Below are 25,532 nucleotides of genomic sequence, written 5' to 3'. Positions count from 1 at the left end.
TCTCGTCTGTTACAATACAAACTCTATTTCAGTATATCCGGGGTGGGGCCCACATTCTGCGGTAGGTGGCCTCTAAGGGACCCCAGTGATCCCTGCCTCCTGATATTTACACTGTTTTGTAATCCCCTCTCCTTGCCTGTGGGCTGGATTTAGTGATTCGCTTCTAATGGAGAGGATGGGGCAGAAGCAATGAGATGTCACAGCTGAGCTTAGGTTATAAAAAAGACTGCAGCTTCTGTCTCAGGTGCACTCTTCCTCTCAAGCCACGAACTCTGGAGGAAGCCAGCTGTCATGTCATGAGGCAGCCCAGTGGGGAGATTCATGTGATGGGAAACTGAAGGAGGCCACTAGCCAACACCTGAGGCCAAGAACTGCAGCCTTCAGTCTAACAGTCCATGAGGATCAAAGGCTTTGGAATGAGCTTGGACGTGGGTTCTCTCCTGGGCAAGTCTTTGGATGAGAACACAGCCCTGGCTGAACTTCATGAGAGACCTTGGGCAAGAGGCACCCAGCTAAACTGCACAAATTACTGACCCACAGAAACTGTGTGATAATAAATGTTTGTTCTTTTAAGCTGCTAAATTTTAGGGTAATTTGTTAAGCAGCAGTAGATAACTAATACACCCAAAGACTGTACTTTGAGTTGCAAGGACTTAATCCAAGAGCAAATGACATCTCATAGGATTATTGTGATGATTAAATGAGTTAATTCATGTAAAACACTTAGGACAGTGCCTGGCCCATAGTAAGTATTTGACTAGTAACATATCTCTTGTCCTGGCGTAAATATTAAAATCTCCCTCTTTCACTCTCAAAATAGTCCAGTGTGGATAATGTTTTGGTCATCTACCAAAGAATATTCGCTTATTTTTTTATAACATAGACTTAGGAGGGAGAAAAACAGAGGCAAACACAAAGAAGAGGAAAGAGAAAACAAAGCAAATACAGTAGAGGAAAGGGTAGAGTTCTCAGTCTCTGTGCTTTCCTTGCCCATCTGCCACTTCCTTCTCTTACCCAGTTTGACAGCTGTGATATTCCAGTGATAGGATTCTGATTCATCAGCACAGAGACAGCTGGAGGCCTGAGAGTCTGTCCCTGGTTCCACCTGGTACTCCTCTGATTTAGCCAGGTTAGTCTGAACCTGAAGGGGATATTTGAGTGATAAAGGGTCGGAGTAAAGGAGACAATACACAGAGGTTTAGGAAAATATGGGCACAGAGACACCGACATCTCATTTCTTTCTCAGGGAAAATTGGTACGCTTCCAGTTTAGGGACTGACACCTGCTTCTTGCATCCCCAGCTCTTACCCAGATGCACTCCTTCAGATAATTGAAGATGGTGGCAGTCAGACGAAAGGATTCTCCACGAACTACCGAGTAAGGGAGAGTCAGATCAACAAAGAATGGCTTGAAGGCAGTCAGTCCAACAGTGGGTGAAAGACCAAAGCCTCTGGACTGGGAAGTGCAAAAAGTCATGGCCTTCCATGTGGTGATGGTATCAGGAACTGTGACGCGGACAGACTTCTTCCCTGAGTTACTGTGAGAATACAAGAACCCAGGTGAAGCAGACAGCAGGAGAAAGGCATTTGGGAATTAAGCTACAAATTTGTCTGCAGAAGTGAATATTTCGTTGCTGTTGTGCGTGGGGGAAAAAGCAAAAAGGCAACCGCAATGGTGGCCCACATGAATCTCAGAGTGTGAATCTTCGAGTGAGGATGTACAAGTATGGGAGAAGGGGGGGTGTCTGAGGATGTGAGGAGGGGAGCATGTGTGGGTGGGCATCTGTGTGCAAACATACCTGTAAGAGAGCCCAGTGCCCTCTGAATTGGTGAGAATATGCCTTCTTAGGGTTTGTCAAAATGAGGTGGTAAGCAGTGGGCAAGAACCAAACTAATATCAAGATGTGCCTTTCCGTTTGTGTGGCTCTGCAGTGAGAATGCACTGTCTGCACTGTGCAAATGTGAAGATGTGTGAATTTGTTTTGAGTGATTGTATGTACCTGTTTAAGAATCCAGGGAAAGAAAAACGTTCTCATATCCCCATTAAACCTTCTTGGCTTGAGACTTAGGTTCATTAGAAATTATCTGAGTCAGTTCTCTGCTGAATCTACACTGTATGTATAATTTTGTTATACCTTTTAGGCATCACTTACCCAACAGGAAACAGATCCCAGAGCCAAGTCTCCGGGAAGTACTGACGAACCTGAGAATCCTCTGGCTGAAATGGTAGTCTCCTGGAAGTTGGATAGAGTTCTGAGGAGATTAAGAACAAGGGAAAAAGCAGAAGACTTATGTCATGTGATAAACTGAGGTGGAGAGAAAACCAGCAAGAAATTCAGAGGGAAGCAGAGAACATCCAGTCTGAGATAAGGACAGCTAGTGAGCCTGCGCTCTAGAGCCCGAGAGCCACGACTACTGAGCCCTCGTGCCACAACTAATGGAGCCCGCATGCCTAGAGCCCATGCTCCGCAACAAGAGAAGCCACCTCAACGAAGAGTAGCCCCCGCTCGCCGCAAATAGAGAAAGCCCATGAGCAGCAATGAAGCCCCAACACAGCCAAAAATAAAAAGATAAATAAATTAATTAGTTTTTAAAAAAAAGAGAGAGAGGAGGAGGAAGGACCACTGAGGAACTGACTGGTCGTGAGGCTATTGGGAAATGACAGACATGGACGTCTGGCCAGGGAATGAGTAGATAAGGGCTTCAGGCTTCAAAAGCCCTCCCCAGAGACAGAGAGAGAGTGAGATCCTAGGGAAACTGCCTTCATCTATAACCCACAATCCATTATCATTCTGGCTACTGGCTCAGTGCAAGAATAGGAGGCAAAGAGGGAGTTTTCAGAGTTCCATGATGCTAAATATCTCAGTGAATCTGCAAGCCACAGAGGCAGCTTACCTCTCCCTGGATCCCTGTATTCTGAAATTCGGTAACTGCAGTCTGTCTTCTTGATTTCGGCGTTGGACAGTATTTTCAGGCCCACATCCTGAGAGGCACCAAAGGGACCAGAGAATGAAGAGTTAAGGGGGTCCTCTCCCTTACTACAAGGGCTACTGCCTTGAAATTTCACCCTCAAAGGGTTAAACTAACACATTCTTTGCCTATTAATTGTAAGACCAATACTCAGCCACCAAGATTGGTTCACTTCTAGTCCAGCTAGTGTGAAAGCTTTTCAATTAAACTTATTTCATTGTGTTTATATATAGAGAGAGAGATAGATGTATTATGCATATGTATGTACACACATATACATACGTTTTTGCAAAAGGATCACCACAACAAGTCTAGTTAACATCCATTACCATATATAATTACAAAAAATTTTTTTCTTGTGATGAGGACTTTTAAGATCTATTCTCTAGCAACTTTCAAATATGCTATACAGTATCACTAACTATAGTCACTATGCTGTACGTTACATTCCCAAGACTTATGCATTTTATAACTGGAAGTTTGTACCTTTTGACTACCTTCACCCATTTTACCCCCCTCCACCTCCCACCTCTAGCAACTACCAATCTATTCTCTGTATCTATGAGCTTGTTTCGTTGCTGTTGTTGTTGTTGTTAGATCCCACATATAAGTGAGATCATACGATATTTGTCTTTCTCTGTCTGACTTATTTCACTTAGCATAATGCCCTCAAGGTCCATCCAGGTTGTTGCAAATGGCAAGATTTCATTCTGTTTTTGGCTGAATAGTAGTATTCCATTTATTTCATCGTTCAGTATGTTTAATACTTCTTCCAAACGTTAGTAAATGTATCCTTATTATTTGATTTGGACTGAATTTTCTAAGGGCAGAGACCATATCAGCTCAATCAATTCAACAAAAATATATTGAGCATTATGAAGGATCAGGCATTATAGAGAATACAAAGATGAACAAGACCCACTTCCTGACCTCGGAGACCTCCTGATCAGATGTGGGCTAAAGCATCCCAAACTTCTGTGGATAAAATAGGTGCAGTAGCTTTCATAAGAGAGACTTCTGGTCTACCTCTCTTCATTTTCCTTCTTGGCTGATCCCATGGAAGTCAATGTTTGGAGACCCCAGAGAGAGGACTAGTGTATAGCCTCAGACAGTAGGTGACTTCTACAAGCATGAGGACCAAGTGAGGCTGCCTTACCCGTCAGGAGTTTCTTTCAAGATTTTGCCCCTGCCAGTGCCCATATGACTCTGCCTGCTTTATTAGATGTGGGCTTTCCTTTCCCCCTCCCACCACAGTTGTTTCTATGAGAACAAAATGGGTAAGAATATTTACCTGGAAAAACTGGAAAAGAGCTATGCTTTGAGGGAACGAAGGCCTCCATAGATAAGTACGCCTGCCCCAGCGCTCCTCGGGCAGTACACCAATGCGGGGCTGGGAAAACTCCCGTGGGTCAAACCCTGGACAGTCATATTCAGCCACCTGATAGGGGTAGTGACCATACCAGAATGGGAACATATGATAGACCTGAGAAAAGACAGAAAAGGAAATAATTTTTTTTTTCTTAAGAAAATAAAATATTGACATAGTGAAATCAGTTGAGAAACTTCTCTCAGATTCTCATTCTGGTGGCACAGTTTACTGCTCTTGTATTATTTCTCTTCATTATTCCAGAATTTCTTCCATCATAACCCCTTCCTCTAGTTCATCTTTTTTCATAATCTGTCACCCTTATCTCCTATTTCATCTTTCCTGATACTGATCGCTGTGACCATATTAACCGTGTCCGTCTCATATCATCATTTCTTTCTCTTTTTTTTTTTCCTTTGGCCGTGACGCATGGCTTGTGGGATCTTAGTTCCCTGACCAGGGATTGAACCTGGGCCCACGGCAGTGAAAGCACAGAGTCCTAACCACTGGACTGCCAGGGAAGTCCCCATATCATCATTTCTACATTCATTTCCACACCAGCTTTGCTACCACCTTGTGGAGATGCAATATTTCCCTGAGACTCTCTTTCCCACTGCCTGGAATCCATCTCTTAATTCTGATACTGTCAGTCTGTCTTCTCTGTTGACTCCCTCTTGCCACCACGTCAGCAGGCCACTCACAGAGCTGTTGCTCAGCTCACTCTCTGGTCTAAGGAGCAAGACACTCTCGTCCACGGCCCGGATCGCACACAGGGACTGGGGAGCTGCCTGCAGCTGCAGGTCCACATCTGCTCCTGGAAGCTGCTGGGAAGGTGAGAAGCCAAGGGAAACCTGGGGAAGAGAAAAGGATAATGTGGGGATCAGGTCAGCCTGGAGAGGAGGAAAAACAGTCATCACCCATATGCCCTAAGTATGGTCCCCAGCTCACTCCCTCATTTTTATACTGATTTTTCTTTGTAAAGTATTGCCCTTTAGAAACAGTGTCTTGTAAAACAATTGGAAAAACTAAGCAGCACGGTAGAATAATGTAGAAAGTTTCAAAGACAGAAAGTAGAAAGAAAGAGAATTTGTGGAATAGCTATACAGAACACGTGACTTCCCAGCATGACCTTTTAAAAGAAGCGGGAGAGCGGGAGAGTTCAACAGACCATGCGAAAGATAGAGAACATGATATCCAGCTTCAATATTAACTCCTTCTTTCCCCACCCCTGCCTTATCTCCAACCCCAGCATACACAGGCTCTCTCTCTATGTCCAGACATTTCCTTCACCCTCTTCAACGCCATTTTACCTGATTGTCAAAGCACATCTCCACTGAGAACTGAATTTTGTCTGCTATAACACCTCCTCCGGGAAAAATGGCATACATCACCAGGGAAGGATCAGGGGCTAGTCTGGAGTTGAAGGTCAATGAGAGAGAGAAGGAGCTTTTCAGTCCTGAAAGGGAAGAGGGGATATTCAGGAATGGGAGTACACACTCACCTACCAATGACATCCAACCCTGTGTTTGCATTTCTTCCTGAGCCAGCTGCAGGCCTCATGGTGCAGGTCTTCTGTGGTTACTGTTATGGTCTGTTCTCATTGCTCTTACTCTTGCTTCTAGTATAAGAACTATTTCTTGGAAATTTAAAGTTTAAGTATTCCAAGAGGTGCATGAACACTCACCTTTCCTCTCAGACTTCAGGCGTTTCTGCCCCTCCATCTCCAAATTCCCTTTCCCTATTAACTAAGGAAGAGAAAAAGAAGTCATCAACAACACAGAAGTTAGAGGAGCTTAGCCTTGGCCCAATCCCTGCATCTCTCCATAAGGAGAGGCTCCTTTCGTAGTTCTGGACCCCAGGTCAGTACTTCATGGAGCATCCTTCAGCTTGTCAAATGTTGGATGGTACCAAGAGCCCTGATGACTCTTCCTCCAGTTGGAGGTCTGTGACAACCATGGGGTGGGTGGGAGGAGACAAAGGCCACCACTGCCACGGAGCCAGAGAGAATACATAGCTGACACCATTTCTTGAAGATCTCTAAGCTTTATTCTTTTATAATCCTTGTAACATAAAGTCTACTAAAATCCATCCTTACAACCTTTTATTTAAAACAAATTTTTTTTATTGAAGTGTAGTGGATTTACTATGTCGTGCCAATCTCTGCTGTGCAGCAAAGTGACTCAGTTGTACACATACAGACATTCTTTTTTTATATTCTTTTCCATTATGGTTCATCGCATAGTTCCCTGTGCTCTACAGTAGGACCTTGTTGTTTATCCATTCTAAATGTAATAGTTTGCACCTACCAACCCCAAACTCCCAGTCCATCCCTCTCCCTCCCCCCTCCCCTTGGCAACCACAAGTCTGATCTCTATGTCTGTGAGTCTGTTTCTGTTTCTTACAACCTTTTAAAACTTATCACTCAATTGAAAATTCGGTGGAGGGTAAAGGGGTTGGGGATAAATTAGGAGTTTGGGACTAACATATACACACTACTATATATAAAATAAATAATCAACAAGGACATACTGCATAGCACAGAGAACTATAAATATTTTGCAATAACCTATAAGGGAAAAGAATCTGAAACAGAATTTATATATATATAAATTATATATATATATATATATATATAAATAACTGAATCATGTTGCTGTACACCTGAAACTAACACAACACTGTAAATCAACTATACATCAATAAAAAATTTTTTTAAAAATTCAGTAGAAATGAGTATACCTTGAAATTGTCTTGAGTCCTTCTGACATTTGACTCTCTGGAGGAGAAATCTCTTTTTAACTCTCCCTTCCTCTTCACTCTCCCTTGAAACTGAATTCACTGAGATGCTTTCTAAGCAGGCAGGCATCTCGGGCTCCAGTCAAGGGCTCTCTGGCCAGTTTCTCAGACTATCTTCCACACTGAGCAGCCCCAACTCCACTTTTCTCCTATAGGCCTTGCCACACTTCTGTCCTGAAGACAGTACATGTATTATCACTCTGTCTTATTATTTCCCACCTACCTCTTCTCATTCTGTTATTTAGGATGATTGTTTTAACTTGATGAAGACACTGGAATGATTCAGGGGGAGAAATTCTCTCAGAGACTTTAAGGAGATGATAAGGGAATAAAGAGACTCTGGACCATCAAACCCAAGGTTCACATGAGTCTAAGTTCCTCACGATCATCAAGATGACCAGTAAAACTGCTTGCCTTTATATTTCTTTCAGTCTACAAGTTGTGACTTTATTTCCCCAGCAGAGCTGCTATCAATGTTAATTTTTTTTTGCAGTACGTGGGCCTCACATTGTTGTGGCCTCTCCTGTTACGGAGCACAGGCTCTGGACGCGCAGGCTCAGCGGCCATGGCTCACGGGCCTAGTTGCTCCGCGGCATGTGGGATCTTCCAGGACCGGGGCACGAACCCGCATTCCCTGCATCGGCAGGCGGACTCTCAACCACTGCGCCACCAGGGAAGCCCTCGATGTTAATTTTTAACCCTATGTCATCTATTTAAAAATACTGACCAATGAAACACAGAATGAAATTTATTCTGAGTTGCCATCCCCTCCTCAACCTCCCTCTTACCCATCCACCGGGCTCCCTGGTCAGCAACATTGTCTCATTTATTCCTAGTTTTATTTCCCCACACAATTTCCCTGGACTCCTGTTCAAAATCTCTTTATTCCCCATTTCCCCCCATCTTTTATACCTATATAAACACAGTGGCCACTGGCCACATGTGACTACTGGAGCCCATGAAATGTAACTAGTCCAAACTCCTTTAAGTATAAAATACATACTTTGAGTTTCAAAGATTTGCAATGCAGCTGAAACACAGAATGTAAAATATCTATTAATAATTTTTTATGTTGACTTCATGTAGAAATGATCATATGTTGGATATACTAGGTTAGACAAAATATATTTTAAAAGTTAGTTTCCTCTGTTCTTTTAATTTTTTTAATGTGGCTTCTAAAAATTTAGAAATTATCTACGTGGCTTGCATTATATCTCTATCCAGACTGTCTGTTCACCCCGTCTAGCTCACTGTCTTTATTCCCTTTCCTTCCCAACACACTCTCACCCATCCCCATTTCCCAGTCTCACATAGTAGGAGAAGATGACTTCCTGGTCAGGTTCTGCATCAGCTGGATCGATGTAATACTCCACCAGCACTTCCTGGGGCCGGCCACATTCCAAGATGCCATTTGGCCGGTGGAGGGCAAGGAAGCTGCGAGTTGTGCTGTAGAAGGGGTCCAGGTATAGGTAGGCATTGTGGTAGTAAGGAGGCATTTCTTCTGAATCATATGCCGTTTCTTCCAATTCGAACATGCCCTGAGAAAGAGAGAGAGAGAAAAAAAGGCCTTAAAATTCATGTACCCCAACCGTATTGACCCCATGGACTTGTTATGATTCTCAAATCTGTACTGCCTAAGAATGGCATGTAGATATTTCACTAGAGGTTCAACCAAGAATATTTGAGGAGTCCATAATAGTGGTTATATGCAGCAGCATGTTGGTACAAAGGGGAGTAAAATAAGGGCTGAATTATAGTTGTCAGGAAGCAGGAAATTGTGGATGATATACCTTCACAGACTGAAGCAGGGAAGAGATAACTGTGACTAAGAAATTAAAGGATATATCTCAGAGGTAAGAAAACTAGTTATAGAGGATAATAATCATTTCTAAGTGGAGTGATTGAATGATGCCTAGAGTACAGAAATACATAAATTAGCCAGAGCAGAAATAATATGTATTTGCTTGAGTAGTGTAGCTGGATGATTGCATTAAAGGCTTTAATTCTTCATCCCTCCCCATAGCAACATCCTTTTTTATAGTTTTTTTTTCTTAATTTTATTTATTTTATTTGGTTGCACCAGGTCTTAGCTGGGGCAAGCAGGCTCCTTAGTTGTGGCTTGCCGGATCCTTTAGTTGAAGCACACGTTCTCCTTAGTTGCGGCTGGCGGGCTCCTTAGTTGTGGCATTCGAACTCTTAGTTGAAGCATGCATGTGGGATCTAGTTCCACGACCAGGGATCGAACCCAGGCTCCCTGCATTGGGAGCGCAGAGTCTGAACCGCTGCACCACCAGGGAAGTCCACTTTACCAAGTGTGCCCTTTTAGTCTAACTGTGGACCTACCATGTGACTTGTTCTTGGGAATGGGTGTTAGCATACGCAAGATAAGTAGAGCCTTAGAAAAGCCCTTGAACGTCTGCTTTGCTCTTGCACGTCTGCTTTCGCTCTTGCATCGCTTCACTGCCATGGGAATATACCTGGGCTAGCTCGGTGGATTGTGAGACGTGTGGAGCGCCAGCCTACAGTCAGCTGACCCACAGACAAGGAAGTCCACCAAGATCGGTAGAGCTGCCCTTCTGTCTAACCAGCTACAGGAGCAATAAACACTTCCTGTTGTGTACACTAAAGTTCTGTAGTTGTCTGCTAAGCAGTAGTGTGTGGCAACTGATAACTGATACAAGTAACCTTCCCTATAAGTTATGCAAAACCTAGAATTCTCTTCTTTGTTATTTTAATGAGCAACAGAAAGAGGGAAAAGGGGAATAGGAGGAAGAAGATGACTCTGAACCACTTTTTCCTCCCTAATCTGATTTCAAATAAAGGATCAGATAGAGATGGAGTTAAGTTATAAAATGAATTAGTAGAAATAGCAATTTTTATCTGAAGGTCATTTATTTGATTGTTATTAAAAATGGGATCTAAGAAAAACTTTTTGTCAGCTGAAGGGCAGGACCGGTGAATAGGGGAGATGGAATTCCCCAGGGGTGGTGAGTGGTGGTGTAGTAGGGGGAAAAGGAAAATTTTGACGTTTTCCTTCAGGGAGGCCTTCCTTCCTGGAAAGCTGGACCTCCCAGTGCTTACCTCCAGAGAAATGCCTTTCCCGTCCCAATTAGCCGTGTCCAGCTCGAAGGCAGCAAGACCTTCATCGTCAGTCGTTAGGGTCTGCTTCATGGTTCCTTTTTCGCCACGAATCATCAGAAACACTGTATGACGCTTGAGGGGGGAGTCATCATGGCCCCTAACTCTTATCTGAGGGGTGAAGGGCATTAGGGCATTAGAGTCAGGTTTAGTGTAAGTTTGAAACTGTAAGAATACATTTCAGGAAAGAGTCCAGAGAAAGGTAAATGTGGAAAGTAGGGGTTGGAAAGTAGGATCTATGAGGAATTGAAAAACACACAGAAGTAGCTTGGCAGGGAGCAGAAGTAGATTTGCCACATGGGTTATGAAGCGTCAGGGCCCTTCATTTGCATACACCCCTGCCAAGCCTCTGTACATTTTTTTTGCTTTCATTTTCCTACAGAGAGACCCCTTCCACTCCTAAATTGTATAATCCTTAGGCTTTAAGAAAGTCTGGATCTACTCTTGGTCTAGAGAAAAGATGACTAAGGAATAAATGGATCTAAATATGTACAACATTCTTGTGTTCAGCAGTTGTTTGGGAAGTGAAGAAAGCTAAGCTGGAGAGAGGGGTAGATTGCTAGGAATCAGCAAGAAAACACTACCAATTTTTAAATCTCTAAAAACAATGCTTCAGGGCTTCCCTGGTGGCACAGTGGTTGGGAGTCCGCCTGCCGATGCAGGGGACACGGGTTCATGCCCCAGTCTGGGAAGATCCCACATGCCGCGGAGCGGCTGGGCCCGTGAGCCATGGCCGCTGAGCCTGCGCGTCCGGAGCCCGTGCTCCGCAACGGGAGAGGCCACAACAGTGAGAGGCCCGCGTACAGCAAAAAAAAAAAAAAAAAAAAAAACAATGCTTCAGGAGCTATGAATGGCTCTCTGTCACAGGAAGCTTGATATTAACCTTGCCTAGATGCAGAAGCTCAGACTAGATGATCTCTCCAGATAACTTGCAGCTCTAAAATTCAAAGATTTAAACATGAGAATGTGAACCCCTGGCATGAGGAAGGGCACTGAAGTCACATTAATATTCAAGGCACGTGTCATACGAGATTAAGGACACACAGTGCAAGGAGTTAAGCACATACTCTGAGGCAGGCTGCCTGGCTTTGATCATAGTTAACACTTACGAGCTTATGACCTTGGGAAAATCATTTAACCTCTCTGTGCCTCAGCCTCCTTATTTGTAAAGTGGGGCCAATAACAGTGCCTAACTCAGGATTGTTGTAAAGATTAAACAAGTGAATACACATAAAGTACTTCGAACAATGCTAAGTTAGCTATTATCATATGTGTACCGGAAGGAGGTGACAGTGGATGGTTAAGCATTTTTTTGTCTGTGCAGAGACAAGTTTTAACATACCTTTCCACTGAAGGGGAAATTAGGGTAATAATAATAATTGGTGTCTTCAAAGGTCATTGAGCCCCTTCGTGAAGAAACGTCGATATACCGAGTGGTATTGGCCTCCACTCCTGCAGAGGGAAACCAGATGTATGATGATCTAAAAACCTGATATCCTCACCTTCATGTTTAACATAAAATCCCTGAAAGGATGGTGCCACTGGAAGTAGGAAGCTGAATATATTTCTGGCCAAAGATCCAAACCAACTCCTCCTCCTCAAACTTTTCAGGGAGTGGATGGCAGAGGGAATCTGGCATTTCCCTTTGACTGTGAACTAGGAACAGAGTCCCTTCCAAACAGCGATGAGGGTGGGTCTTGACTCCTCTGAGTAGGTCTGGCTCTGGGACAGCTCTTTTCCCTTCTCTTTTCTTAATGAACCAAGGAGCATCTCACTTACCTGTCCCTTCTTCCACCATAGTAGCCACGATACTGATGTCCCATCCGTAAGAATGATCAGTGAAGTTGAAGGTAGACATGGCCACAGAAGCTGAGAGGCATCCTGCTTTGTCAGTCTAATGACACAATCAGAGAGAGAGAGAGGGAGAGAGAGGATGAATAACCTAATCTTTACTTCCATTTCATGATGTCCTGTAGAAGAAAATAAGTTCTCATCTCTATACTTTCATTTCTCCAATTTTAAGATAGAAACCCCATCCCATAACATGAAGTATATACCCACACATATATAATTATAAAGCAACTTGGAAGTTCCAAGATATGAGGAGAAAAGAACCCACTTCAGGACAGGAAAATTTTATCTCCCAAGGGTTTAGGTTAATTTCTTGATTCCAAGGCAGATTCTAAAAGGCTTTATCTTTCGTGGGGATAAAAAAGACTGCCTTGTTCTTTGGAACTGGGATAATAACCATGTGAAATGCTTTCTACTTTGGGTTTTTGTTTGTTTGTTTGTTTTTAACCACTTTTCTATATTGGTGCTTACTTACTCTTTAGGACATAGGAACTAAGGTTCCTTTTCCACATCCCATTTACTCACCTTTCCAGAGATATTCTTGCATCTGTCAGACGGGAATTCCCCTTCTGACCTTGGAGACCAGTAAATATATGCCTTTTGACACACTGATACATGCACTATCCCAGGCACGGGCTTTCCATAGGTGTACCTAACCCAGAAAAGCATGAGAGTCAGAGTTGGGCAATTCTACTTACGATCCAACCCTCCTCCTCCAAACACCACTTTTCCTTCTCTCTCACATTCCCACCTCTGGAAGTACTCTGACAGTCCTAGCCTTCTCCAGCTCTCATTCACATCCCTGCTTTGCTCAAAGCCTTAGAGTATTGCCATTTCACAATAAATACCATCCAAAGGACAACAACAGTGTCTTTCTTTTTCCTTACTCCTATTTCCCCATGGGATTCAATATTGTGCTCTGTACAAAGGAGACACTAAATCAATAATGCTGGCTGAGACAGCAGTGGAAAGTAAGGACAGAAGCACAATTAGAACATGTGTTCTTGCAGAACTCTTGACTCTGGACTACATAAAGCATCCCAAGGTTTAGCTGCTACCTCCACAATCCCTCTTTCCATAACACTCCCTCACAACATCTCTCAATATAGCTTTAATCCTCACTGGATCCAGAGCCTTATTCTTACCTACAGCAAATTTAAACCAAGAAAGAATCGTCGACCATTGATAACTGTTTGGGTTCCACCACTTCCAACTTAAACTTAGGCAGCACTGGAGAGAGATGGAAAACGAAGAGGAAGAAGGTTTTACCATACAGGTAGTGGTCAAAAAGAGGTAGTTTAAAGTAGAGGGGTATAAAGCAGTGATAATTAATTAGCTAATTAAATTAACAGGGCATTATTAAGGTAAAATGCTCCTGAAGTTATCAGCCGGTTTAGCACTAAAAGGAATAAATAATCCCTCTGGGTTTTTTTTTGTTGTTGTTTTTAGATAAGAAGTGGATTTATTTAGAGAGAAACACACTCCACAGATAGAGTGTGGGCCATTTCAGAAGGCGAGAGGCCCAAGAATATGGGGCAGTTAGTTTTTATGGGCTGGGTAATTTCAAAGGCTAATGAGCGGGAGGATTATTCCAACTATTTTGGGGACGGGGCAGAGATTTCCAGTAATTGGGCCACTGTCCACTTTTTGATCTTTGATGGTCGGCCTGGGAACTGTCATGGCTCTGGTGGGTGTGCCACTTAGCTTATGCTAATGTGTTACAATGAGCGTATATTGAGGTTCAAGGTCCACTGGAAGTCAAATCTTCCACCATCTTGGACCTAGTTCCTAATAGATTTTACTTGACCTTTGCTGATTTTGACACAAGATTATGTCCAACACTTTGACCTACTAATTCTCCCACCTACCATATTCTTCCACACTGAAGGTGCCAAAGGTCTTGCCCTCTGCCACAGCCACACTGTAGGTGCCCAGCGTCGCCTCTGGTGCCAGTTGGAAGGACAGGTCTACAATGCCTTCCCTGGGCACCACGTTCAGCCACTGTGCAATCCTATTGTCGTTTGGATCCTGTGTCCATTAAAAAGAAATCCCATGACGTGCCCGCCTCTTTGATTCCCACCCTGCACTGCAGAAAGCAGGTAAAGAAGCAAAAAGAACCTAAAGAATCCCACCCATCGCTCGTGACCCCCATGGTCTGTGTCCAGGAAGAAAAGGGCCCTTGTGGATACAAACAATCAGACTGAGTCCTTTAAAATGTTATCATGTTTCAGAAAGTGGGCTTTAGGATGCCCTTTACAAAGAGTGATTATTCTTGGTCCCTTAAGTGGGGCAATGCTGAGGGGACTGATTGTAAGATACATGAATGATAGGTAATTTGACAGAAAAATGGAGGGGAAGCTGTGAGGAATTTCGTCTTCTTAATACTTCTCACAGGTATTCTTGTCATGTTCAATGGTTGAGTGTCTGTGATAATAGCCAACCCAAAGACTAAGAGTACAGAACAAACCCTTGTTGGATTGATACAGTACAGAGAAGGTACAGGCATCAGAGTAGGAAGGTTCATCACTATAGAGGTTGGTGTCCTTATTTACAGAGGTTTAACACTGAGAGGGGCAGGGTGGGCAGAGGCAAGAGAACAGGCACAGCTTAGGCGGGATTGCAGGTACTTTGTGCTGGTGCAGAGTCTCAGGCTCTGGGCCAAGATCCCAGAGTCGTTGCTGACTTCAAGCTTTAGCACCAACCACCTTCTCCACAACTGACAGAAAAGAAAAAGAAACTACTTACTTGCAGTTCCACAACGGAGTACTGAAAAGGAAAACCAGATAATATGGGTTAAAGAAGAACCATCAATAAGGGTAGGCTTGCTGAAAGCAGAAAGTTCACGAAGGCCTCTCTCTTCCTCTGTTGCCCACTCCTTCCTTTCTAAATGTCTCTTTTGTGCCCTGGTAAGAGTAACAGTGGGGCAAAGGCTTATTGGCTGCCGGAGGAGAGAGAAGAGCTTTCCTAAAAGGATTGCCAGTCTCCAAAAAATTTGAAGAAATGGAACTTCAGATCCTCAGCATCCGTCAATGCTCTGTGACTGAGCTCTTTGCCCTAAGAGAAAATATTAGTATCTGGGGGCTCCACCGTGTTTAAACCTCTTCTTGGTAGCTGACGTTCTCCTGGCCTCCTCCTCCACTTTCTGAATGCCAGTGGGCAGGAACCTTTCAAGCATTGCAAAATAACTTCTTAAAAAAAAAAAATGTTTAAAAGAGCTCCATCAAAGGGTCATGTACTATTTCCTCAAGCAAATGGATATTAAAACCACTAAGTTTAATTGGAGAATGAGTCATTGTGCTAGTTGTCAAAGTGTCACCCCAAAATTACTTGCTAATTTCAAAAAAAGGACACACCTTATCGTTGGAGAAATTAGGCTGTCATCACCTTAACTAAGTAATCAAACTCACCATCACTAATAATGGGACAACCTGACATTATGTGCCTCCAGAGATGTATTTGAGGTTCACAGCATTACCTATTTTTCTTTCACCAAATATTTTTTACCGAAAGTTTAGCTTAAACCTAATTAAGACTTCAGAGCTACTTCCAGAAGATAAAGGAACAAGTTATATTACACAGTAAGGAAATAATCAGGCAAATCAAGAATATCAAATATTCCATAAGACAACTAGGCTTCCTCAAAAGTCAGTATCATATTCCAGAATGCGGACATTCTATAAGTCATCTAGCCTGATCTCTCTCTCACCCTCTCTCTCTCTCAAAAAAAAAAATCAATCTAATAAGAAAATAAGGGGGATTTGTTTAGATTAAGAGAAATTTTTGAAATGTAACAATCAAATGTAATGCATGAATTTGATCAGATCATAGTTTGGAAAAAAAAACTCAGTTATTTGGAAAAATTAGAACTGAACATTAAATGATATTAAATAATTATTGTTAATTTTCTAAGGTGTTATAATAATATGATGATTATTTAAGATACACTTTTAAAAGATGCAGGCACCTAAATAAATAAAGCAAATATTAACAGATATAAAGGGAGGAATTGACAGTAACACAATAATAGTAGGGGACTTTAACACCCCATGTACATCAACGGACAGGTCATCCGGAAAGAAACTCAGTAGGGAAACAGTGGCTTTAAATGACTTATTAGACCAAATGAACATATATATGTTCATATATATATGAACATATAGAGAGATATATTTATATATATATAATATAATATAGAACATTCTATCCAAAAGCAGCCAAATGCACATTCTTTTCAAGTGTACATTGAACATTATAGCATGATAGACACATGACAGGCCACAAAAAGAATCTCAATAAATTTAAGAAAACTGAAATCATATCAAGTATCTTTTTCAACCATGACACTATGAGACTAAAAATCAACTACAAGATAAAAACAGCAAAAAACATAAACCCATGGAGGCTAACCAACATGTTATTAGACAACCAATGGATCACTGAAAAAAATCAAAAAATAAAATACTTGGAGACAACAAAAACAAAAACACAATGATACAAAATCTATGGGATGCAGCAAAAGCAATTCTAAGAGGGAAGTTTATAGTAATACAAGCCTACCTCAGGAAATAAGAAAAATCTCAAAAAACCCCCACAACCTAACCTTATAGCTAAAGGAACTAGAAAAGAAGAACAAACAGAACCCAAAGTTAGTGGAAGGAAATAATAAAGATGAGAGCAGAAATAAATGAAATAGAGGCAAAAAAAAAAAAAAAAAAGAAAAGATCAATGAAACTAAGAGCCGATTCCTCAAAAAAGATAAACAAATTGATAAGCCTTTAGCCAGACTCATCAAGAAAAAAAAGAGAGGGCCCAAATTAATAAAACCAAAAATGAAAAAGGAGAAGTGACAATCAACACCTCAGAAATACAAAGGTTTGTAAGAGATTACCATGAATAATCACCCATCAATAAAATGGACAACCTAGAAGAAATGGACAAATTTCTAGAAATGTACAATCTCCCAAGACTAAACTGGAAGAAACAGAAAATATGAACAGACCAATTATCATTAATAAAATTGAATCAGTAATTTTTTAAAAACTCCCAACACACAGAAGTCCAGGACCAGATGGCTTCATAGATGACTTCTATCAAACGTTTAGAGAAGAGTTCTCAAACTATTCCAAAAAATTGCAGAGGAAGGAATGCTTTACAACTTATTCTATGAGGTCAGCATCACCCTGATACCAAAACCAGACAAAGATATCACAAAAAAAGAAAGTTAAAGGCCAATATCACTGATGAACATGGATGCAAAAATCTTCAATAAAATGTTAGCAAACCAAATCCAACAGTACATTAAAAGGATCATACAACATGATCAAGTGGAATTTATCCTAAGGATGCAACGGTGGTTCAATACCCACAAATCAATCAATGTGAAACACCAAACAAATTGAAGAATAAAAATCATGTGACCATCTCAACAGATACATAAAAAGCTTTTGACAAGATTAAACATCCATTTATAATTTAAAAAAAAAACTCTCAACAAAGTGGGTATACAGGGAACATACCTCAACATAATAAAGGCCATATATGACAAGCCCACAGCTAACATCATACTCAACAGTGAAAAGCTGAAAGCACTTCCTCTAAGATCAGGAGCAAGACATTGATTCCCAAAGAAGTAAAACTGTCATTGTTTATAGACAGCCTGATACTATACACAGAAAATCCTAAAGATGCCACCAAAAAAATAACTAAAACTCACCAATAAATTTGGTGAGGTTACAGATACAAAATTAATATACAGAAATCTGTTTCATTTCTACACACTATCAGAAAGAGAAATTAAGAAAATGATCCCAATTACAATCACATCAAAAATAATAAAATACCTAGGAGTAAATCTGAGGAAGTAGAAGACTAAAAGACCAGTACTCAGAAAACTATAAGACACTGATGAAAGAAATTGAAGATGATACAAACAATGGAAAGATATAACATGTTCATGGATTAGAAGAATTAATATTGTTAAAATGACCATACTACCCAAGGCAATCTACAGACTCAATGCAATCCCTATCAAAATACCAATGGCATTTTTCACAGAACTAGAATAAATAATTCTAAACTTTGTATGGAAACACAATAGAGGCCAAATAGCCAAAACAATCTTGAGAAAGAAGAACAAAGCTGCAGTCATCATGCTCCTTGATTTCAAACTATACTACAAACCTATAGTAATCAAAATGGTATGGTACTGGCACAAAACCAGATACATAGATCAATGGAATAGAATAGAGAGCCCAGAAATGAGCCCACACATATATGGGCAATTAATCTACAATAAAGGAGGTAAGAATATATAATGGGGAAAAGACATCCTCTTCAATAAATGGCGCTGGGAAAGCTGGACAGCTACATGCAAAAGAATCAAAGTGGTCTACTCTCTCACACCATACACAAAAATAAATTCAAAATGGATTAAAGACTTAAATGTTAAACCTGAAACCATAAAAATTTTAGAAGAAAACATAGGCAGTAAACTCTTTGACATTGGTCTTAGTAATTATTTTTTGGATATGTCTCCTCAGGTAGGGGAAGAAAAAGCAAAAAATGTTTAATGGCACTACATCAAACTAAAAAGCTTTTTCACAGTGAAGGAAACTATCAACAAAATGAAAAGGCTGCCTACTGAATGGGAGAAGATATTTACAAATGATATATCTGATAAAGGGATAATATCCAAAATATACAAAGATTTCATACAACTCAACATCAAAAAAAGCAACCTAATAAAAAAAAAAAAGGGCAGGACTTCCCTGGTGGCGCAGTGGTTAAGAATCCACCTGCCAATGCAGGGGACACGGATTCAAGCCCTGGTCCGGGAAGATCCAACATGCCACAGATCAACTAAGCCCATGTGCCACAACTACTGAACCTGTGCTCTAGAGCCCACGAGCCACAACTACTGAGTCCACGCACTGCAACTACTGAAGCCTGCATGCCTAGAGCCCGTGCTCCACAACAAGAGAAGCCACCGCAATGAGTGCAACAAAGAGTAGCCCGTTCGCCACAACTAGAGAAAACCAAAAAATTTTAAAAAGATGATGTAATATATATATATATATATATATATATATATATAATGGAATATTACTCAGCCATAAAAAAAATGAAATCTTGCCATTTGCAACAACATGGATGGACCTAGAGGGCATTATACTAAGTGAAATAAGCCAGACAGAGAAAGACAAATACTGTATGATTTCACATATATGTGAAATCTAAAAAACAAAACAAATGAACAAGCATGACAAAACAGAAACAGAGTTATAGATACAGAGAACAAACTGGTGGTTGTCAGAGGGGTGTGGGGTGCAGAAAGGAAAGAAATAGTTGAGGGTGATTAAGAGGTGCAAATTTCCAGCTGCAAAATAAATGAGTCATGGGTATGAAATGCACAGTGTGGGGAGTATAGTCCAAATCTATGTAATATTTTTGTAGGGTGACAGATGACAACTGGACTTATGGAGATCAGTTTGAAATGTTTAGCAATATCAAATCATTATGTGATGTAACAGGTACTAACATAGTGTTGTAGGTCAATTATACTTAAAAAATAAACAAACTCATAGAAAAAGATCAGATTTGGGAATTCCCTGCGGTACATGATTAGGACTTAGCGCTTTCACTGCCGAAGGCCCAGGTTCAATCCTTGGTCAGGGAACTAAGATCCTGCAAGCCATGAGGCCTGGCAAAGAAAAAGATCAGATTTTTTGCTACCAAGTCAGGGGATGGGGGGATGGGGAATTGGATGAAGACGGTCAAAAGGTACAAACTCCCGGGCTTCCCTGGTGGCGCAGTGGTTGAGAGTCCGCCTGCCGATGCAGGGGACACGGGTTCGTGTCCCGGTCCAGGACTATCCCACATGCCGCGGAGCGGCTGGGCCTGTGAGCCATGGCCGCTGAGCCTGCACGTCTGGAGCCTGTGCCCCGCAACGGGAGAGGCCACAACAGTGAGAGGCCCGCGTACCACAAAAAAAAAAAAGGTACAAACTTCCAGTTACAGGAGACATAAGTACTAGGGGTATAATATATAACCTGATAAATATAATTCACACTGCTGCATGTTATATATAGAAGTTGCTAAGAGATTAAATCCTAAGAGTTCTCATCACAAGGAAAATTTTTTTCTACTTCCTTAATTTTGTATCTATATGAGATGATAGATGTTCACTAACCTTATTGTGATACAGTACTGTATCATACAGTACTGTATGCCAATTATATCTCAATAAAACTGGAAAGTAAAAAACAGTTATCTCAGGTAATAGCTCTCTTTCTGGCCCAATCCCACACATACACACACCCCCACCCCCATTTACATTCTTTTAGGCATTTAAGAAAGAAGTAAAAGTTTCTCCTGACTCTCTGGGACCTTGATTGCCTTCAGCTCAAAATAATCCACATGCCAAAGTGGCACATTTAGGGTGGCAGTTAAGGGGTGGGGAGAATATTCTGCCCTCCTTCCTTAAGGGAAGAATAGGACATGTACAAACCGGGCTCTTTATACAATAAGGAGGCAAGTATCACTGAAATTACTGTGGACTGCTATAAATTCTACAAAAAAACACAACAAACAAAAGAAACCAGTTCCTCAGATAGCAAAGTACTTTTCTCACACAGGGAGTCAAGAAGCAGATTTGGACACCAGTCAGGCAGAAGCAGTCTCTGGAAGGAAACAAGTGTTCAACTAGGAAGATAGCATTTGCACTGGAAGCTGCCTGAGGTTTCTGAATAAATGGGTGTAGCAACCAAGTTAGATAGAATCAGTTAGTATCATGTATGCTTCAGTTGCTTGAGGATAAAATCCTGAGCTTTGTAAACTCACAATTTTTGTCACTCTGTTACCGAGTAAAAAAATGTTTAGTTAATTTCAGTGTTTCATTTGGAGTTTCAAATTCAGTGTTTCAAATTTTCAGTATTTCAAGTTGGAACTTGGAGCAGGGGCTTACTAAAGAAATGGTGTGAGGAGGAAGGGGTAATTTGACAACAGAAATAAAGCATAGCTATGGAAATCAGAGCACCCCTCAGCAATTCGGCTCAATTTGAGCATAGGAAAGATAATGTAAGAGGGGTAGCTAATGAGATCAACCTCCAGGGGGCAGTAGAGTCTAAAATAACTGGCTGTGGCTACACTTTAACCCTTGCATACCCTCTTTTCAGCTCTGGAATCAACACTCTGTTTAAGAAGTAAGTACTTAATATTACACCCAACTGATAAAGAATACAGCTGATACGAAGAAGAAACTGAAAAGAATTCTAAATCGGGAAAGAAAGTAGTGGTTGGAGGAGGCTACCAATTAATAATAAGCTTATAGCTTCCCTGTGCACTGGGAAAGGAAACAGCAGTTCTGAAAACATGGAGATGGAAATATAAGTAATGCTTTCTCCAAAATTATCTTTTAAATTTTCATTTGAATACATGGGCTGTAACTGAAGGAAAAAGAAGACAGCCAGGAGTGTCTGAGAGGTCTTTCAAAAGCACTTAGAAATGACACAAGAAAAAAAAAATTGAGAGCAAACCTATCATAAGGCTAATGATTCTAGCGATCAGGTAGTTCAAGGAAAATTTAAGTATTCACCAAATGTTACCACATTTTTACCTTTGGCAACAGAACTTTATCTTAAAAGAATTGTCTGCTCTATAAATTACCTTGCCTCATAGCAAAAAAAAAAGATGGTGGGGGTGGATATTCTTATTTCTTCCTTCTGTTAAATACACTCCTGAATTATTTCTTAGTATTTGAACTGCAAAGCCACTAGGTGTCACTCCTGGAAAGAAAGTCTTGAAGTTTGCAAGAAACTCTTTTAAAAACAGCAGCAAATGGAACCATCTCTCAGGAATGTTAACCTAATTGATGTTCTCAGCTATCAAACATGTCAGCTAGATGCCTCTGCATGTTTTCAGGCAGACAAGGGCGGGGACGATTTGGATGTGTGCCCGGAGTCTAGAACTCCAGTTCCCACAAGCGTTCTGCACCTAGAGGGCCTCCCCACCCCGGAAAGAATCTCTTCTCTTCTCTCTTCTCTCTCAGTCAGCCCTACCCCTTTCCCTTTCCCTGTCCCTCTTCCCAACTAAATTCTCACCTGGTCATTCACTGGAACAAAGTTGCTGGTGAGGGTGACGATGCGAAAATGCACTAGAAGGAAACAGGCATCATTAGCAAAGGAGATTTTTTTCCCCTCTCAGAATCTTTCTTTCTTCTACCCTTTCTGCTTCCTCACACATACTTCTTAGTCAGCAAAATCCCATCAGGTTTTACTTTTGTAATAAAACCTAGTCTGACAGAGAGCTCACACCCCAAACGGTTTTTCTTCCTGGCTCCTGACTGTGAAACCTCAGAATGGAATCCCCTTCTAAGGCAGAAGGAACAAATACGAATCACAGAGCTCCGGCCAAATGCCCTTGATGATGCTCTCTGATTTGTACACAAGCAGCTTGCTGTGAGAACCAAGGATCCAGTTACACCTGCCAAATTCCATTCCAAGAGAAATGTGTATTTTGTTTTATTTTATTTATTGACTTATTTGTGGTTTTGGCTGCACCACTCGGCTTGTGGAATCTTAGTCCCCCGACCAGAGATCAAACCCAGGCCCACAGCAGTGAAAGCACCGGGTCCTAATCACTGGACCACCGGGGGACTTCCCTGTATTTTGTTTTAGATACACACACACAGTAGCAACTCCACCAACTAGTCTTTTGCGTTTGTAGTACTGCATGTATTCAACACCCAAAACCCTTCATCCCTCCAGACCCCCCTCCCTTCCTTGGTCCACCGGCCTGCCACCAACCCACAAAGCCCCTCTACCGATGGGTGCAGCTGTTCCCAGGCTTTTGTCTCATCCCATCTGTGTGCCTCTTACCTTGCTGCCCTGGGTTATAGACAGGTTTGTCCGTTTGTATAAAGATGCCATTCTGCTGCCTCTGAATTAGAACCCTTTTCTTCTCCTCAAAGTTGATTTTATTTCCAGTTCCTCTCACCCGGACCGTGGCTACTTCTTCTGTGCCACCAGAAGGAAGTGGTACCTGGCCAAGACAAGGGAGCTCTGGGAAGGAGTAGGAGACTGGGGGAACAGAATCAACCCATCTCAACCCAAGAGGGAGAATCAAAGGAAAGAAATGAGTTAGATAGGGGTAGCAAGGGTAGAGCCATTAAAAAGTTGCCAGAGGATAATATCAGAAGTTATGTCCAGGAATTGAAGTTTAGGAGAGATAGGTTTAAAGGCCATGGCAAGAGTAAAATTACAGAAAACATACTTAAAGAGAAATTATAGTGAATACCCAGGAAGGAGAATAGGAAAGTTGAGGACTACAGTTGGGCTAAGCCTGTACTTACTGAAAAGGACTTGCAATGCAAGAGCTTCATCTCCGATCCAGAATGTGTTAGCAATGTGTGGGTCTTGCCCTTGGTCTCCAGACTGATAGTAAATTTTACATCATCGTACCCAGGGCTCAGATCCAAACAAACCTTCTGAGTAGAAGGGAACTTAAGAAGAGCTGGTAATGTCACCAGGTAGTTTCTGTTGAAGAAGCAAAAGGATTTCAGGGCAGTAATGATACATCTATTTAATACAAAATTAATCCCTCTCCTGAGCACTCAGCATATAGCAATGAATTAAACAGACCAAGCCCCTGTCTTTATGAGCCTTATTTTCTATAAGGGAGAAGCAGAAAAGTAACAAATAACTCAGTTTACAGCCTTAAACCTCCCACCAGTAGACCATCATTGAGAACCTGGACCTAGGGTACCACGGAGGAAATTAGTTCTCTTACAGAGAACAGGGTACTAGGAGGCTACTATATTTTAATATCATTTTTTTTTTAAGTTTCTTCCTGTCATCTTACCTTTTCTCTCTGGGTAAAGGAAAAGTGAAACCAAAGAAAGGAAAAGATGAGAAGGAAATTAAAATAAACCAGAGGTTATCTCCTGTTCCCCATAGTTATATTTGAGAAGGATAGACAAAGAAGCCGCCTGCCCTAAATCAACGCTGACACCAGCCACTTACAGGGGGCGTCTTTCTGCCATGGCTGGCAATAAGGCCAATATTCCTAAAAGGAGTTGAGCCCACATCTTTGCGGGTGGGACAGATTCCCCAGGACCAGGAACCAGAGGTCTGCTCACCCACTGTGGCATATATATGGAGCTATGGCTGATGCCGCAGCCAATCACCTTTTGGGGCCTCAGGCAGAGGTGGTATACCAGGGTAGGGCTTCTATTCACTTCCTCAAATTTATTTCTCCCTGAAACATTCACACTGGCTCAGCCAGTCTATAAAACCTGTTTGGGGGGAAAAAAACCATGCTGAGTATTCATAGCGGTAAAACTCTAAGAACAAGTTTTAGATCCTTCCCTTTTTTCTGGCTTTATTCCAAATTCCCATCCCCATTGGATCTTTTTTTCTCTTTTTATTATTCTATTAAGACTTATTTGGGGGACTTCGCTGGTGGTACAGTGATTAGGAGTCCGCCTGCCAATGCGGGGGACACGGGTTCGAGCCCTGGTCTGGGACGATCCCACATGCCACGGAGCAACTGGGCCCGTGAGCCACAACTACTGAGCCTGCGCGTCTGGAGCCTGTGCTCCGCAACGAGAGGCCGCGACAGTGAGAGGCCCACGCACCGCGATGAAGAGTGGCCCCCGCTCGCCGCAACTAGAGAAAGCCCTCGCACAGAAACGAAGACCCAACACAGCCAAAAACAAATAAATTTTTTAAAAAAACAAAAAACTCACTCACTTAAAAAAAAAAAAAGACATATTTGGGAGCACAGGAATGGGAGCAGTATCAATACAAAAGTATACATTTATCTAACTGGGAATTTTTAAAATTAATAATAAGTATTATTGTGACTGTATGGAAATAGGAACATATAAACTCATAGAAGAAATACAAAGTGGACAATCTTTAAGGGCAGTTTCACAATACACATCAAAAGCCTTTCAGATTTGCATATTCTCTGACTCCTATTCTGGGAATGTATTTTTATGGGGAATGACAGCAGGCACGTACACAGAAAACGTGTCCACTCTGAGTTTCTTCCCATTGTTCTTTATAATGGCAATTCCTGAAAGCCACCTAAAGTACAAATTAGTGAGGATACTTTCTAGGACCAATGACCAACCCAAATCAAGCCAACTTAAACAAAAAAGAGTTTTGAATAACTGGAGAGGATCAGACATAAAGAAAGAACTGAACCAGAGAAACTCTGAAAACTTTATGACCTGGAATTAGAGACTTGATCCTGCCAGGACTCATTTTCCCCCCCAATCTTTCTGTCTTATTTGTTCATCTCCTGCCGCACATAGGATTTCCTTCAAGTGGTGGGAAAGATGGCAGCTGTGAGTCCTCAATCCAGAATCTCCAGCTCTAGGATCCCAGTAGATAAAAATTTTCATCTAAGTT

At 41.6% G+C, this 25,532-nt stretch overlaps 1 protein-coding gene across 1 annotated transcript in view; it reads right to left on the bottom strand.

The window, feature by feature from the left end:
• A2ML1 (alpha-2-macroglobulin like 1) overlaps positions 1-24,266 on the bottom strand; it is a 42,747-nt gene extending 18,481 nt beyond the window's left edge. The window contains 20 exon segments of the mRNA XM_027093116.1: positions 1,015-1,141; positions 1,309-1,537; positions 2,153-2,252; positions 2,895-2,982; positions 4,261-4,452; positions 5,037-5,186; positions 5,646-5,791; positions 6,020-6,080; positions 8,442-8,669; positions 10,213-10,380; positions 11,612-11,721; positions 12,049-12,163; positions 12,646-12,772; positions 13,266-13,350; positions 13,989-14,148; positions 14,866-14,886; positions 22,218-22,270; positions 22,995-23,157; positions 23,468-23,651; positions 24,138-24,266. Of these exon segments, the coding sequence (XP_026948917.1) occupies positions 1,015-1,141; positions 1,309-1,537; positions 2,153-2,252; positions 2,895-2,982; positions 4,261-4,452; positions 5,037-5,186; positions 5,646-5,791; positions 6,020-6,080; positions 8,442-8,669; positions 10,213-10,380; positions 11,612-11,721; positions 12,049-12,163; positions 12,646-12,772; positions 13,266-13,350; positions 13,989-14,148; positions 14,866-14,886; positions 22,218-22,270; positions 22,995-23,157; positions 23,468-23,651; positions 24,138-24,265 (2,635 nt within the window). The 5' untranslated portion in view covers position 24,266.
• Positions 24,267-25,532: the final 1,266 nt, after the last annotated feature.

Source organism: Aethalodelphis obliquidens, unplaced genomic scaffold (assembly GCF_003676395.1).
Source record: "Aethalodelphis obliquidens isolate GAN/ISIS:26980383/991018 unplaced genomic scaffold, ASM367639v1 scaffold83, whole genome shotgun sequence".
NCBI classification, from domain to species: Eukaryota; Metazoa; Chordata; class Mammalia; order Artiodactyla; family Delphinidae; genus Aethalodelphis; species Aethalodelphis obliquidens.
Note: the sequence above shows the minus strand (reverse complement) of the source record. Positions and strands in the feature narration are given on the sequence as shown.